This window comes from Haliotis rufescens, unplaced genomic scaffold (genome assembly GCF_023055435.1).
Source record: "Haliotis rufescens isolate VD_foot unplaced genomic scaffold, xgHalRufe1.0.p SCAF_64, whole genome shotgun sequence".
Taxonomy (NCBI): domain Eukaryota; kingdom Metazoa; phylum Mollusca; class Gastropoda; order Lepetellida; family Haliotidae; genus Haliotis; species Haliotis rufescens.
Window position 1 is genome coordinate 2,374,859 of NW_025964355.1, and position 15,866 is coordinate 2,390,724.

A 15,866-nucleotide genomic window follows, 5' to 3' on the forward strand; every position below is an offset into this window, starting at 1 on the left:
TACTATTATACATTTGTTATCATAAGATTTATTACATTAGAGATCGCAGTAAAAACGAATACTCTTAGCATCACCGAGTGCGTTTCCCTATACTAGCGAATAATATTCGAAACCTACAATGAACAGTAAGGAGTTTGTGTCAGGTGCGTCTGTGTAATCAAGGCAACACTTGCCGGTTTTGCAAACAATAATAGGTTTTGTTTGGAAGGGGCATAACTGCTGTAAACATGACTGCTCGTATGTGGCGTGACCTCTTGTTGTGTGACCTCACATCGGCTCACGTTGTTCGTCAAGATACGACAATAAGTCATACACTATCACCAATGTCACCATGTTTTTAAATGTTTACTTAACCTAAAGAAATTAGCACACACGTATAGAGCTAAGCTACGCGACCAGCGTTTGATCAGCAATGCTGCGTCACTGTCGACGGTAGCGACTGTCACTCAGAGTGTATCGATGTGCTCATCTGGGACTAATGTTCAAGTGAACATGTAAATTACTGCATTTCCGGGTTTTTTTTACTGGGACCATTGCACCATTACACCTCAACACTGACAGATGCTGACATGGCCTCCGATGCAGAACACAACGGCTTCCATTCCCCCGAGGATTCCTCCGATACTAATAATGGCACAAGTGTCGACTATCCAGGTACGTTCTTTCTGTCAAGAGTCCGGTGTAGCATTCATGGAAAACAACATCATTGTATTTTCAAAGAGTTTAGCGATCACCACCCATAGTGACACAAACGTACCAGTGAACGAACGCACTGCACTAACACGGGTTTACCTGCCTATATTATGTACTGGTCACGACCAACTATCACCATTTTTGTCATGTTATTTCAGAAATATTCTGTGTACAAAGTTAACTGTGCACATAGCTATGGTTTGTGTGAAACAATCAGCAACTGCATGTGTTTCTGTCTGCGAAAAAAAATCAGTTGATTGTTGTTATTATGCGACGACAGGAAAACAAAACAGTGGAAATCGATATTTCCCGTCGACCAACTGTACCAGTTATCGCCATCGTCTAAACAGTAGGTGCCACGTGGTCATGCACACCGCATCAGTTATACAAATTACATTTTCTATTTTCTCTGGTATCATTCTCTATTTTTATATTCTTTACAATTAACAAGAAATGCTATATCAATTTGCTGTTGCAAACTAACGTCCACCTATATTCCCCAATTTGATTTAACATGCTTATCCATAACACTATTAGATCTACTTTGGATTTCGCAATATTTACAGGGTTACTCTTTTTTTTTAACATAGTTCAAATTGGTCTTAGAATTGTACTTTGGGGAAGAAATGACTGACTGTAGTAAGCTATAAAAGAAATGTGCATCATCGGGTTGTTTGATTTTTGTTTACGTGTAAATTAGTCATGTGACACCTACCACGTGTCTCTTCTTCAGTTGTATTTGAGCAAGGTAATTATATTGTTTGTTTTTTAATATTTCTTCACAATAGTCCGTATTGTTCATTTTTGGATAAATATTTCACTCTTCTAATGAAACCGTGCAAAAGTAAAACAGGACGTGATCACGTGCGCACTATAACAGGGAGTTGGTGATAATTGGTCCTCGGTTATCACTTACAAGAAATATATCGTACAATTATCACAAATAAACTGTTGGATGTATCACTTCTTTCATATGATTTCGCATACCATTCAGATATATTTAGATATTAAATATGAGCAGACTATGCATTTCCAAGTCAAAATATACGCTGTCGTGTCAAAACACCCAATGTCAGAAAAAAACATACTGCTGCTTCAAGTTGCAACCACACATTAAATGCAGGTATGTCCGAATGAAGCAACCTGATTGGTCGGCCAATATGTGCTCATGAAAATGGGGTTAAGCTTGTTATGGCGCAAACAACGATCGCCTGTGCTCAGCCCTACTTAACGACTCGAGTACCAACCAAGGGGAGATAACTCACATCTTCACTTCTGCACACATGGAAGAGAAATGGTATGTACAGTATCTGGAAATTAACTTTGACTTGTAAGATTCTAAGAAAAAGAGACACTAACATTTTTGTCCACAAGTCCTCATAATGATAACATGTACGAATCTCTTAAAAGTGGCAAATTTCTACTAGTCCTGATGATACTTTAACTATTGGGCAGTTTGGCAAGAACTACAGGAATAGTGCCAATTTCTAATGCTGCAAAATGTCAATTGAGTGGCATATATATTACTGATGAAATCTGGTACTTACAGAAGCCTTTTTGGGCCATGTGTTTTTAAAAATAAATTCGATACTATCTTGAAATTTCAACTGTTTCTTGAAATTTCAAGATAGTATCGAATTTATTTTTAAAAACACATGGCCCAAAAAGGCTTCCGTAAGTACCAGATGAAATTTCAAGAAACAGTTGAAATTTCAAGATATAGAAGTTGAAATTTCATGATACAGAAATTGAAATTTCAAAATATTAAGTTGAAATTTCAAGATACTATCTTGGAATACAAGAGACTATCTTGAAATTTCAACTTAGTATCTTGAAATTTCAACATAGTTTCTTGAAATTTCAACTTAGGATCTTGAAATTTCAAGGTAGTATCGAAAAAAACAAATGGCCCTAAAAGGCTTCCGTAGGTACTTGTGTCTGCGTCATGTTTTAAGACAAGCCTGTCCTCTAGCCTATATCAAAGCCTAGTTCCTACCCTTGCCACATCAAGCCTACTTTCCTGTGCTAAAATATGACTGGACTATCGCACATAACGATAGTCCAATCAGGGAACATTTCACAAAATCAACATCCACGCCTGGAACACCTTTGTATGAAAGTGATTTACCGCTGCCTGTGTTTGTTGACACAGCTTTTTTTCATCTTTTAAAATCCCCAAAGATTGCTTATGTTTTTATGTAAGGGTTGTTTTCGTTATCTGATCGACTAGGTCGTCCCCCATGGTAGTCGCCATCCTTCTGAAGTGATATGAGATAAGAACATCGGTCTTATTGGATATCACGTTTTCATTACAAGGGGCACAACTTGTGATCTATGCGAGGTGGCGCCAAGGTCGAGCCAAAAAAAAGTGGCTTCGATGAGGCAAAGGTGGAAACAAAACTTTGATAAAAAGGGTTGTTGAAGCTCTTACCTCGGGAAGATGCATGGTCCCTAACTGTAGAATTACCCATGTATTTTATGAGAATCGTATGGCATGTTCTTGTTTTGACTTTTGCCCAAAGTAATAACTTGGGACCTTCAGATTTTCACTTCCTACTAGTGGTATAACGATATTGTATCCTGATACATTCACACAGTCCAATACACAACTTACAACCCCTCTTATATATGATCTTAAGGCTGGGACGAGTCCAAATTTACTACCAGGGTACCCACCACCCTATTACCCGACCCTACCCAGGTACCCACTGTAGGTCTCAGGAAATGTTTCTAAATGTCTGATTGGGAACATTTTTAGGATAGACCTGGCAAAACGTATTTAGATACATGCATTAAACAATCTGGTCATTCATACACTGAAGTTGAATTAAGTTATATCTTTATTCAACCATATGAAAAATCAGAAGGAATGGGTGCATAGTCAGAAAGAAATGCGAACATTAGTGACTTGTAGTGTAACCATAGAGTTCTGGATAATTTGTGTCATTAAACAATATATCACGTGACTAACCACGGGTCCAGGTAGTCCTGTGGGTACCCGGGTCCTACTCAGTACCCACCCAACCCGGGTACCGGAGTTACCCGTCCCAGCCCTATATGATCTGTGACATTACAAGCAGGGATGCAGAATTTCTTTTTGTCAATGGGACATTTGTATTTTGGTCACGCCCACCTCATATCTGAGGCGCATGAATAAAAAGAATATACTCAAGTGTCACTTTCATAACATATCAACATGCACCCTTCTGAAATGTAGTACATATTCTGTAGAAGCATGCACATAGCGTCGTCCACTTGTTGTGAGACGCATTCAACAAAAAATCTGTAAGGGTTCTTCATTGGAATTGGTCTCTGATGTAGTGGCCACTGTATGTTCTTTTCCAACAACCAAAAGACGTTAAAAGATGGTACTTGTTGTTACCCTGTCTGGCGCTGTTCAATAAGGGGCTAAAACAAGGACTGGTCGGCTCGGAGTCAGTATACTGTGTCTTAGTGGGGTATTCATGTTAAACTGTGGCATGGTATCTCAGTGAGCTAGCACTATAAATCGGCATCGGTCCGGACTAGTACAAGCAGCCACACATACACGCACACACATACATGCAGGTCGCTATATAAGTGCAATAATCTTGGACGCCTCGTTAAACTCCATTTCACCTCACCCGTCTTTTCCAACATCATGGTCTGAAAGGGCGGTCTTAAGTTCTGGCGGGGGCACGGGTGGCTCAGTCGTCTAAGGCGCCGCGATTCGCTGTGCAGAGTTGCGTCCCTTGGGCACGCCAGAAACCTATGATTGTGGATTCGAATCCCGGTTCGCCCCGATTATGTTTCTAGGTTTGTCAGCACCATACCCGTGCTCGTGGGTTTCACCGAAGTGGTAAATGTCTGAGACCTGCATCCCTTTGGGCTTTCCTCCCACATTAAGCTGACACGCCGCGATATAACTGGAATACTGTTAAAAGCGGCGTTAAACCCAACTCACTCACTCACTCACTTAAGTTCTGGCAACCCTTCGTCAAGATGCCCTTCAGACTGTGTATCTGGCATATCTAGAAAAATAGAAAGTAAACATTAGAACGCATTAATGTTCATGATAATGTAACATCGATAGGCGAGGTAACACTTTGGTACGAGATAAATTTTCTTCTTTATCTATCGTGATGTAACCAGACAAATATCAAGTTTTTTCTCCTTTTTTACATTTAAGATTAATGGTAGGATTACATCTAAAATATGGATAGTAACAAACATATAGTGTATATGAATGTTATTTTTATCTTCGCTTAGCAATGTTTAAAGAAATTGACAGGTGAAATAATATGGCGGACTCCCTGAAATTGACATGTGATTGACTCAATACAGAAATCAATAATTATACGCTAACAATTTACAAGTTATATTGGTAGGAAAACATGTGAATAATAAGAGAAACCGTACAACAACCAGTTTATTGCCCACATGCCAGAGTTTAGCACTTAGTTTCAAGTGTGAAAGAATCTCATATGAATACCTCAACATGGTATATGGTATGACACCGACATTCGTCGTTGTGGGAAACGAAGGAAAGGAATTTACAGCGAATCTTGTGACAGGAAAAAAAAGGCCAACTCTGCTATTTGTGAATTTTAGATGATCCCACTTTTTTGTCTCTAGTGGGCTCGTAGGGGCCTTCCTTCTTGTCAAACACAAAGTATCAGATGGCTGTCAGTCAACGGTCATGGACTGATAAAATTTCAATTTGACAGATGGTTTGTTTCAGTAATCAAACGTTTGACCGATAGAAGAGCTAAGCAAGGCTTTAGGCATTTCATAATTAAGAAGTAAATACAGTTGAAGACGGACAGAGGGACAAACGACGGATACAACAAACTGTTACAAAATCCCTGATTTATCTCCTTTTCTATTATCATATTTAATTTACATACATAACAAACTCTCTACAGCGAACTAACGGATACAGCGAACTGATATCAGATCCCGACAACCCCAAATACCACTAATTAGTGACGTGTATAGCGAACTGAGAAATCTCATTCAGTGTCAAGTGTCACTGACAATTGGCTGTACGCAATCAGCGGCGAATCAACACAATCACTGGTGATGATACAACCTTGTTAAGCTTGCTTTGTGTTAATCTTATCTGTACATGTAGCTGGACAAATCTTGTCTGTAAAACCAATTATGTGTATTGTGTTTTATTTTATCCAAGATGGCAGATGTTTCGTTGCCAAAACTAATATAACTAACAACGTATATAACAAACTGATTTCTCCAGTCTCTTGTAGTTCATTAACGTATACCGTATTAGACATAATAAGCGCCCCGCTCTAATAAGCACCCACAGTGATATCTATTAATATATTGGTTTGTGAACAATCCCAATTAGCACACCTTCCGATTGATCAATGTACACAAGACTTATTTATTCGTGTTAATACACACTTGTGTGTTATATGCACCCTTAATTATGGGCAATTAAATTCTGGAAAAAAATATCTGTCGTATATAAACATTTCAGGCTGTCAGCATAAACCACAAAATTTATCTTTCAACTCTGTTTTTTTCCACCAAAATACCATTCTAATAAGAGACCCCTATTTCTCATTTTGAGAGCGCCCTGGGCGCTTATTACGTCGAATACGGTATCCATGTTCTACAGTAGTAAAGATTGGTTCTACTTACAATATCAGTCTAATAAAACAAAGCACAGCCATCACAAATTGTAATTGAATTTATGAGCAGCCGGTGTCTTTGCATCATACTTTCTGTATCATTGGTGTTTGGAATTCAAATCAGAGCTCCAGATAAGCTGCGTATCTGCGTGAAATACGCATCAGAAATGCAGAAATACGCAGTAAAATATAATCCAAGCGTATCAAATACGCAACGAACATTACAGATACGCTACAAAAATAAAATTTGTGGGTATCATCAAATTATTGTGAAGTAACCCTGCGTATTCGATTAGCAAATCAGCAACTTATTTTGAAATTATAAACGGGCATTCCGTCAACCTTGCCAAACTCCACGATGACAGTTACATCCTGATCATTTGCCATCACACTTTCGTGTGGAAGTATCGTGGTATTTTTGAGTCCTATAAAGCTCTCGAACCCACACGACACCAGTTTGCAGGGACTAGATGAATAGTGTTTTTAAATATTTAACTTAAATACCCACATGTGTAAAAACTAGTGGGTAACAGAAATTTGAATACGCAGATAGAAGTACTGATACCCAATGATTTTAAAATGCATGGGTAAAATACCCACAACACCAAAAGCTTATCTGGAGCTCTGGAAATGTTTTTGTATTTCAAGGCCGTTTTACCAAGTGTGAATTACAGGGTTGGGGTTTGTGTCGGCCTTTTCAGCAAGTTTCCATTTCTCGGTTTGGTTTGTTTTTGATGTTGATAGCTGCGGTTATCAACAAACTTTCGTGGGAATTTAAGGCACCAAAATTTTGTGAATATGAATGGAGAATGCTTTATTTGTAGTCAATATATATTTTTTTGCAGTTTACATGTTGTAAAACAGTAAATTTTGTATGTTTTATCGGCGAAAGATTTTGCTCATTGTAACTGCTTAAAATCCGGAAAATCCCACAATAATCTTTACGCTGTAAACAATGCTGTCTGTATTATGGTGTAACAATATGGTATTTTCATGCTATTTTCACTTTTATTTAGTATTTTTTTTGTAGATACTAGATTAATTTAATTTGGTTTGAACTTTGTACTTATTAGACTTTGTTCATTTTATTAAAGCTTGTACCAGTCAATGTACCAGTCTGTCACAGTCATTCAGTCACAGTCAACTTTGTAAATCAGTTAACATTATGATCGTCGGGCTGTCAGTCAAGTTTGTACAGTTAGGTCAGTCTGTCAGCCACAATATGTTGTCAATGTTGAATTGTCAGCCAAACTGTTTGAATGATGAAATTTGTGACTATTGTACTTCTGTCTGCGTTCAATCGGAATTACGACATTGTTTGAAACATGTGTTTAACAGCTGTGGTTGTTCAATAAATGACTGCATACAGGAATATTGCCTTAAATTTCATTCCCTACAACAATAGGGAAACGCTGTCAGGAACTATAGTGAATTAGTCAAGCACTTTTCTTATCGTGACGTTCATTAGCCAGATCGTATATATTCAACCCCAAACAGTATTGCATTGAATTGTTTTTAAGGTTCGTTCTCCATTTTTGTTGATTTGTGAGCACACGGCATAAGTAATTTTGTGTTTTGTTTATTTGGCTTATTGACTTTCCATTGACGTATTACATTTCTTGGATCCAAGTCCTGGACCTGTTTACAGCTTTTTGTGTTAAGTATTGGCTGTGTATTTTTTTCGGTTCATTGGGGTATGTGCAAACTTTTGTACGCGGATTCTTACAAAGGTTTGCACATCGTTTTTTAGATTCATGCCTCAATGAACCGAAACAAATACACAGCCAATGCTTATAATTAAATTTGACAACGTAAAACATGTTTTTTCTACAATAGTTAAACCAAAAACAGTTGTATATATCAAAACAGACAAAAATGACGAGATTGATAAACATTCCTGGTGTAGGAATACATACTGTGGCGTGACATGAATCAGGTGATCTTTTAATTTATGCACATAACTTGACACGCCTACACAGTCAGTAGCCAATCAACGGAGAGTAGGATCAAAACAATGCTCATTGGACCCGTCAATTAAGGCAAGAGGCGGAAAGAACTGCCAGAGTCAGACTGTAACAAACTGGAAGAAATATGTCCGGTAGAAGGCGGCTGTTTCAAATACATGGTCATTTACCGCCAGATTCAAACATTACTTCCCTGATTACGGTAAAACACAGTTGGAAAATTGCTAGTTAGAAATGAAACCCTAAGACATGAAAGTTGAACCTAGGTGAGAGGGAAAAAAACAGGCGAGCGAGCCTGCACGTTTGCTTTTTCATTCATTCTCGGCCTACGGTTTCAAAGGGTAGTTTGGACAATGAATATGCATGAAAGTCGCTGAATGTCCTGTGCATGACGATACACGTGACCAGAAATGGAAATTCCTTGACTGCAATATTTGGATTCCCCCGACATTCCGCAGCAATAAAAGTAGTGCCTCGGTGGGCGTGGCTTAATTGTTTACACTCATTGGGAAATGAATGCAATAACACGTGACCAATTCAGCTAATCAGAATGCAGGAATTTCAATGAACACAACGAAAATTTAATTATTCAATACTACTGGTGAGTGAGTTGGGTTTAATGTCACTTTTAAAACATTATTCCAGTAATATCACGGCATGTCAGCTAACGTGGGAGGAAAGCCCGAAGTGATGCAGGTCTCAGACGTTTACCACTTTGGTGAAACCCACGAGCACGGGTATGGTGCTGACAAGCCTAGAAACATAATCGGGGCGATCCGGGATTCGAACCCACAATCACAGGTTTCTGGCGTGTCCAAGGGACGTAACTCTGCACAGCGAATCGCGGCGCCTTAGACGACTGGCCCATCCGTGCCCCCTCAATACTACTGAGTAAGGGCACCAGTTGAAATAGGGAATGACATGCAGGCGATGGAGATAGGGAAATAGCCTACTATTGATAACGAAATCAGATAAGCCCTGCTTATCGTTGCTGTAGCTATTCTGACCTACAAATATTGAGAGACATTGCACCTGATATCTGTTCACAACAAGCAACTTACCGTATTCGACGTAATAAGCGCCCCGCTCTAATAAGCGCCCACGACGATACTTGCCAATATATTGGCCAGTGAACAATCCTAATTAGCACCCCTTCCGATTGATCAATGTACACAAGAAGTATTTATTCGCATATAATACGCACTCATGTGTTATATGCACACTTAATTATGGGCAATTAAATTTTAGAAAAATATATCTGTCGTACATAAACATTTCAGGCTGTCCGCATAAACCACAGAATTTATCTTTTAACTCGTTTCTTTCCCTAAAATAATACTCTAATAAGAGCCCCCTATTTCTAATTTTGAGAGCGCCCTGGGCGCTTATTGCGTCGAATACGGTATATCATGTTATGCTAAACATTATGAAACAAAAACCTAAAAAATATTTTTTTAAACATACCTACCAACCAATACCCACTGGGGCCAGGCAACTGTAAGCACATGTTTTCTTATTTGGCCTGATGTAAAAATTTATGGAACATCCTATCAATATTTTAAACAAGCAAGGGTTTTATAAGGTCACTAGTCTTTGGTGCAATGGATCTAGATATTTTTTTAAGGGTAATGGGTATATATAATTGGTTATAATTAGGAAGATACATTTACATCATTGTAAAATCATATTTTGGTATCTTATGTTTTGTTTTATTAATAATGAAATAATTGTGGAAGTGGTATTGCACACCTGTGTGATATGAAATGTGATGGGAACTATCATACCAACACATTAACTAGTGTGTAATTAGCTCTGGTCATGTGTCACTGCCATGCTGCTCTCCACACAATAAACACTATTGTCGTGAACATAAGCTGCACTGTCAGCAGGGGAACATATGGTGTGAGTGTCGTCAGTGCCTCACTGGGTGGCAGGGAGGGATCCACAACTAGCCGGCCCGGTTCATTAGTTGACTGGACTTTGGGACAGGTAGGTGTGTGTAGGACAGGTAGACAGGTACATCAAGACAGGTAGAGTGTGTGTGAGACAGGTACCTCAAGACAGGTGGAGTGTGTGTGGGATAGGTGGACAGGTAGAATGTGTGTGGGACAGGTAAACAGGTACCTCAAGACAGGTAGAGTGTGTGTGAGACAGGTACCTCAAGACAGGTGGAGAGTGTGTGGGACAGGTAGACAGGTACATCAAGACAGGTAGAGTGTGTGTGAGACAGGTACCTCAAGACAGGTGGAGTGTGTGTGGGACAGGTGGACAGGTAGAATGTGTGTGAGACAGGTAGACAGGTACCTCAAGACAGGTAGAGTGTGTGTGAGACAGGTACCTCAAGACAGGTAGAGTGTGTGTGAGACAGGTACCTCAAGACAGGTAGAGTGTGTGTGAGACAGGTACCTCGGGACAGGTAGAGTCTGTGAGACAGGTACCTCAAGACAGGTAGAGTGTGTGTGAGACAGGTACCTCAAAGACAGGTAGAGTGTGTGTGAGACAGGTACCTCGGGACAGGTAGAGTGTGTGTGAGACAGGTACCTCAAGACAGGTAGAGTGTGTGTGAGACAGGTACCTCAAGACAGGTAGAGCGTGTGTGAGACAGGTACCTCGGGACAGGTAGAGTGTGTGTGGGACAGGTGGACATGTACCTCAAGACAGGTAGAGAGTGTGTGAGGCAGGTACCTCAAGACAGGTAGAGTGTGTGTGGGACAGGTACCTCAAGACAGGTAGAGAGTGTGTGAGGTAGGTACCTCAAGACAGGTAGAGAGTGTGTGAGGCAGGTCCCTCAAGACAGGTAGAATGTGTGTGGGACAGGTAGAGTGTGTGAGAGACCGGTAGAGTCTATGAGGGACAGGTAGATAGGCACCTCAAGACAGAGTGTGTGAGGGACAGGTAGAGTCTATGAGGGACAGGTAGATAGGCACCTCAAGACAGAGTGTGTGAGGGACAGGTAGATAGGCACCTCAAGACAGGTAGAGTGTGTGAGGGACAGGTAGATAGGTACCTCAAGACTGGTAGAGTGTGTGAGGGACTGGTAGAGTCTATGAGGGACAGGTAGATAGGCACCTCAAGACAGGTACAGCGTGTAAGGGACAGGTGGACAGAAGCGTGTGTGGGGGACAGGTGGACAGGTAGAATGTGTGTGTGGGACAGGTAGACAGGTAGAATGTGTGTGGGGGACAGGTGGACAGGTAGAGAGTGTGTGGGACAGGTGGACAGGTAGAATGTGTGTGGGACAGGTGGACAGGTAGAATGTGTGTGGGGGACAGGTGGACAGGTAGAATGTGTGTGGGACAGGTGGACAGTAGAGTGTGTGTGGGACAGGTGGACAGGTAGAATGTGTGGGGGACAGGTGGACAGGTAGAATGTGTGTGGGACAGGTGGACAGGTAGAATGTGTGTGGGACAGGTGGACAGGTAGAGTGTGTGTGGGACAGGTGGACAGGTAGAATGTGTGGGGGACAGGTGGACAGGTAGAATGTGTGTGGGACAGGTGGACAGGTAGAGAGTGTGTGGGACAGGTGGACAGGTAGAATGTGTGTGGGACAGGTGGACAGGTAGAATGTGTGGGGGACAGGTGGACAGGTAGAGTGTGTGGGGGACAGGTGGACAGGTAGAGTGTGTGTGGGACAGGTGGACAGGTAGAATGTGTGTGGGACAGGTAGACAGGTAGAGTGTGTGAGGGACAGGTGGACAGGTAGAGGGTGTGTGGGACAGGTGGACAGGTAGAGCGTGTGTGGGACAGGTGGACAGGTAGAATGTGTTTTAGACAGGTGGACAGGTAGAATGTGTGTGGGACAGGTAGACAGGTAGAGTGTGTGTGGGACAGGTAGACAGGTAGAGTGTGTTTGGGACAGGTAGACAGGTGGAGTGTGTGTGGGACAGGTGGACAGGTAGAATGTGTGTGGGACAGGTAGACAGGTAGAGTGTGTGTGGGACAGGTGGACAGGTAGAGTGTGTGTGGGACAGGTAGACAGGTAGAATGTGTGTGGGACAGGTGAACAGGTAGAATGTGTGTGGGACAGGTAGACAGGTAGAATGTGTGTGGGACAGGTGGACAGGTAGAATGTGTGTGGGACAGGTGGACAGGTAGAGTGTGTGTGGGACTGGTAGACAAGTAGAATGTGTGTGGGACAGGTAGACAGGTAGAATGTGTGTGGGACAGGTGGACAGGAAGAATGTGTGTGGGACAGGTAGACAGGTAGAATGTGTGTGGGACAGGTAGAGTGTGTGAGAGACCGGTAGAGTCTATGAGGGACAGGTAGATAGGCACCTCAAGACAGAGTGTGTGAGGGACAGGTAGAGTCTATGAGGGACAGGTAGAGTGTGTGAGAGACCGGTAGAGTCTATGAGGGACAGGTAGATAGGCACCTCAAGACAGAGTGTGTGAGGGACAGGTAGATAGGCACCTCAAGACAGGTAGAGTGTGTGAGGGACAGGTAGATAGGTACCTCAAGACTGGTAGAGTGTGTGAGGGACTGGTAGAGTCTATGAGGGACAGGTAGATAGGCACCTCAAGACAGGTACAGCGTGTAAGGGACAGGTGGACAGAAGCGTGTGTGGGGGACAGGTGGACAGGTAGAATGTGTGTGTGGGACAGGTAGACAGGTAGAATGTGTGTGGGGGACAGGTTGACAGGTAGAATGTGTGTGGGACAGGTGGACAGGTAGAATGTGTGTGGGGGACAGGTGGACAGGTAGAATGTGTGTGGGACAGGTGGACAGTAGAGTGTGTGTGGGACAGGTGGACAGGTAGAATGTGTGTGGGACAGGTGGACAGGTAGAGTGTGTGAGGGACAGGTGGACAGGTAGAGTGTGTGAGGGACAGGTGGACAGGTAGAGGGTGTGTGGGACAGGTGGACAGGTAGAGCGTGTGTGGGACAGGTAGACAGGTGGAGTGTGTGTGGGACAGGTGGACAGGTAGAATGTGTGTGGGACAGGTAGACAGGTAGAGTGTGTGTGGGACAGGTGGACAGGTAGAGTGTGTGTGGGACAGGTAGACAGGTAGAATGTGTGTGGGACAGGTGAACAGGTAGAATGTGTGTGGGACAGGTAGACAGGTAGACAGGTAGAATGTGTGTGGGACAGGTGGACAGGTAGAATGTGTGTGGGACCGGTGGACAGGTAGAGTGTGTGTGGGACTGGTAGACAAGTAGAATGTGTGTGGGACAGGTAGACAGGTAGAATGTGTGTGGGACAGGTGGACAGGAAGAATGTGTGTGGGACAGGTAGACAGGTAGAATGTGTGTGGGACAGGTAGACAGGTAGACAGGTAGAGTGTGTGTGGGACAGGTGGACAGGTAGAGTGTGTGTGGGACAGGTAGACAGGTAGAATGTGTGTGGGACAGGTGAACAGGTAGAATGTGTGTGGGACAGGTAGACAGGTAGAATGTGTGTGGGACAGGTGGACAGGTAGAATGTGTGTGGGACAGGTAGACAGGTAGAGTGTGTGTGGGACAGGTAGACAGGTAGAATGTGTGTGGGACAGGTAGACAGGTAGAATGTGTGTGGGACAGGTAGACAGGTAGAATGTGTGTAGGACAGGTGGACAGGTAGAATGTGTGTGGGACAGGTAGACAGGTAGAATGTGTGTGGGACAGGTGGACAGGTAGAGTGTGTGTGGGACAGGTAGACAGGTGGAGTGTGTGTGGGACAGGTAGACAGGTAGAATGTGTGTGGGACAGGTAGACAGGTAGAATGTGTGTGGGACAGGTAGACAGGTAGAGTGTGTGTGGGACAGGTGGACAGGTAGAATGTGTGTGGGACAGGTGGACAGGTAGAATGTGTGTGGGACAGGTAGACAGGTAGAATGTGTGTGGGACAGGTGGACAGGTAGAGTGTGTGTGGGACAGGTAGAGTGTGTGTGGGACAGGTAGACAGGTAGAATGTGTGTGGGACAGGTGGACAGGTAGAATGTGTGTGGGACAGGTGGACAGGTAGAATGTGTGTGGGACAGGTAGATAGGTACCTCAAGACAGGTAGAGTTTGTGAGGGACAGGTAGATAGGCACCTCAAGACAGAGTGTGTGAGGGACAGGTAGATAGACACCTCAAGACAGGTACAGCATTTGAGGGACAGGTTGACTGAGTGCGTGGTCACGACTTTGACATGCCAATTGTTTTATCAGGAATTGGAAGTGTGTCCGACAACCTGACAAGTATGGGGATCATACCGCAAGATAGAGAGAGTGAGTACACCTACCTCATCGTTACTCAAGTCATTACATGCTCTCTGCACTTTCTGAAAGTGCAAGTCTCATGAATGTATACAACTTTGCAGATTTGGATCGATCGTAACATCGTTAATGCAAGTAGCATCTTCAAAACATCGAAAGCGGCACGTGAATAAGGTGTATTTGCACTGTTGTCTTGTCTATCAATTTCAAAGGCAGAAATGAAAATACAGCGGAGGTTGAGTCTTCATATACAGAGGCACCATATATGGTCTTGTTGGGGGAAATTACCTTCAAAATTATGCGCTTTGTAGTCCTTGCCAAACTGCCCAATAGTTAAGGTGTCGTAAGGACTAATAGAAATTTGCCATTTTTACAGGTTTGCTACATGTTATCATTATAAGGATTATTGGGGTAAAGCTGTTAGTTTCTCCCGCTGCAACAACTAATCAAACGATAACGTATATTCTGGACCTGGCTGGTGGTAATACCCAATCAGGATGCAGGCCTAGCTGGCCGTGCTAAATTAAGCCACGCATCCTCTTTAGCGCTTTTTAGAATACGTTTGGGTTGGTATAAATCGAGACCTCGAAATATGTACTTTTAATTAAGCGCAGCAGCGCTAAGCATGCTAAGTTAATGTTTTCACACTCCTTTTCTCAGCCATCGTATTGGACATCATACTGGGTACATCATGATGTAAGGAAAATCTATTACCGTTTATCATGATACTTGCACTTCAAGGCAAGTATTCGAGAGATTCAGTGATCTAAGTCTGTAGTAAAATTCTGTTTGGTCTTGTAACCTCAACTAATAAATCCCCGCTGCATGTAAAATCCCGAAATATGTAGAAAATTTGCAGAAATGTACCTATTTTTCCAGAAAATCTCTTTGTGCAGAACTTTGCACTGAATTATGCTTGTATCTCTCCTAGAATTTGTCAAATACACTGCAGAATTTTAACACTTGAGTCGATTGCTGGTATTAAACATGTCAAAGTTTCATAGGTTCACTGAACATGCTGAAACGAAGGGATTATTTAGACTGTAAATTGTATTAATTTATTTACTCCAAATAATTATTTGAGGTGTGTGTGTTGTATGGAAAAAAAATAAAAATTTACAAATGATTTTTAAACATTGTGTTCAACATTTTACGTTTTGAGAAATATGTTTCGTTTTCATGGGAAGTTGACGTTTGTATTAATCCTTTATCGAACATGCCGAAAGTGTATGTCTGTATGTTAACACCAGTGATCTCCTGATTCACTTCAATAAGCTATATCATGTATATTCTAGGCTTAGATAAGTTAATCATTAAAAGTACGAAATACATGAAAACTAACCTTACAAATTTGTAGAATTGTGTGCAGAATTTTAAAAATTTGGTTGCAGAATTTACCA

At 42.1% G+C, this 15,866-nt stretch overlaps 1 protein-coding gene across 2 annotated transcripts in view; it reads left to right on the forward strand.

Annotated features, from left to right (window-relative positions):
* Nucleotides 1-189: 189 nt before the first annotated feature.
* The window catches only part of LOC124117329 (pantothenate kinase 3-like), a 38,104-nt gene continuing 22,427 nt past the window's right edge, over nt 190-15,866 (forward strand). Inside the window, exon 1 of one of the 2 annotated variants that reach the window (XM_048387044.1) lies at nt 190-654. In XM_048387044.1, the coding sequence (XP_048243001.1) occupies nt 570-654 (85 nt within the window). In that variant the 5' untranslated portion in view covers nt 190-569. The remainder of the gene's footprint in view (nt 655-15,866) is intronic. The other variant, XM_048387045.1, reaches the window with a different exon arrangement.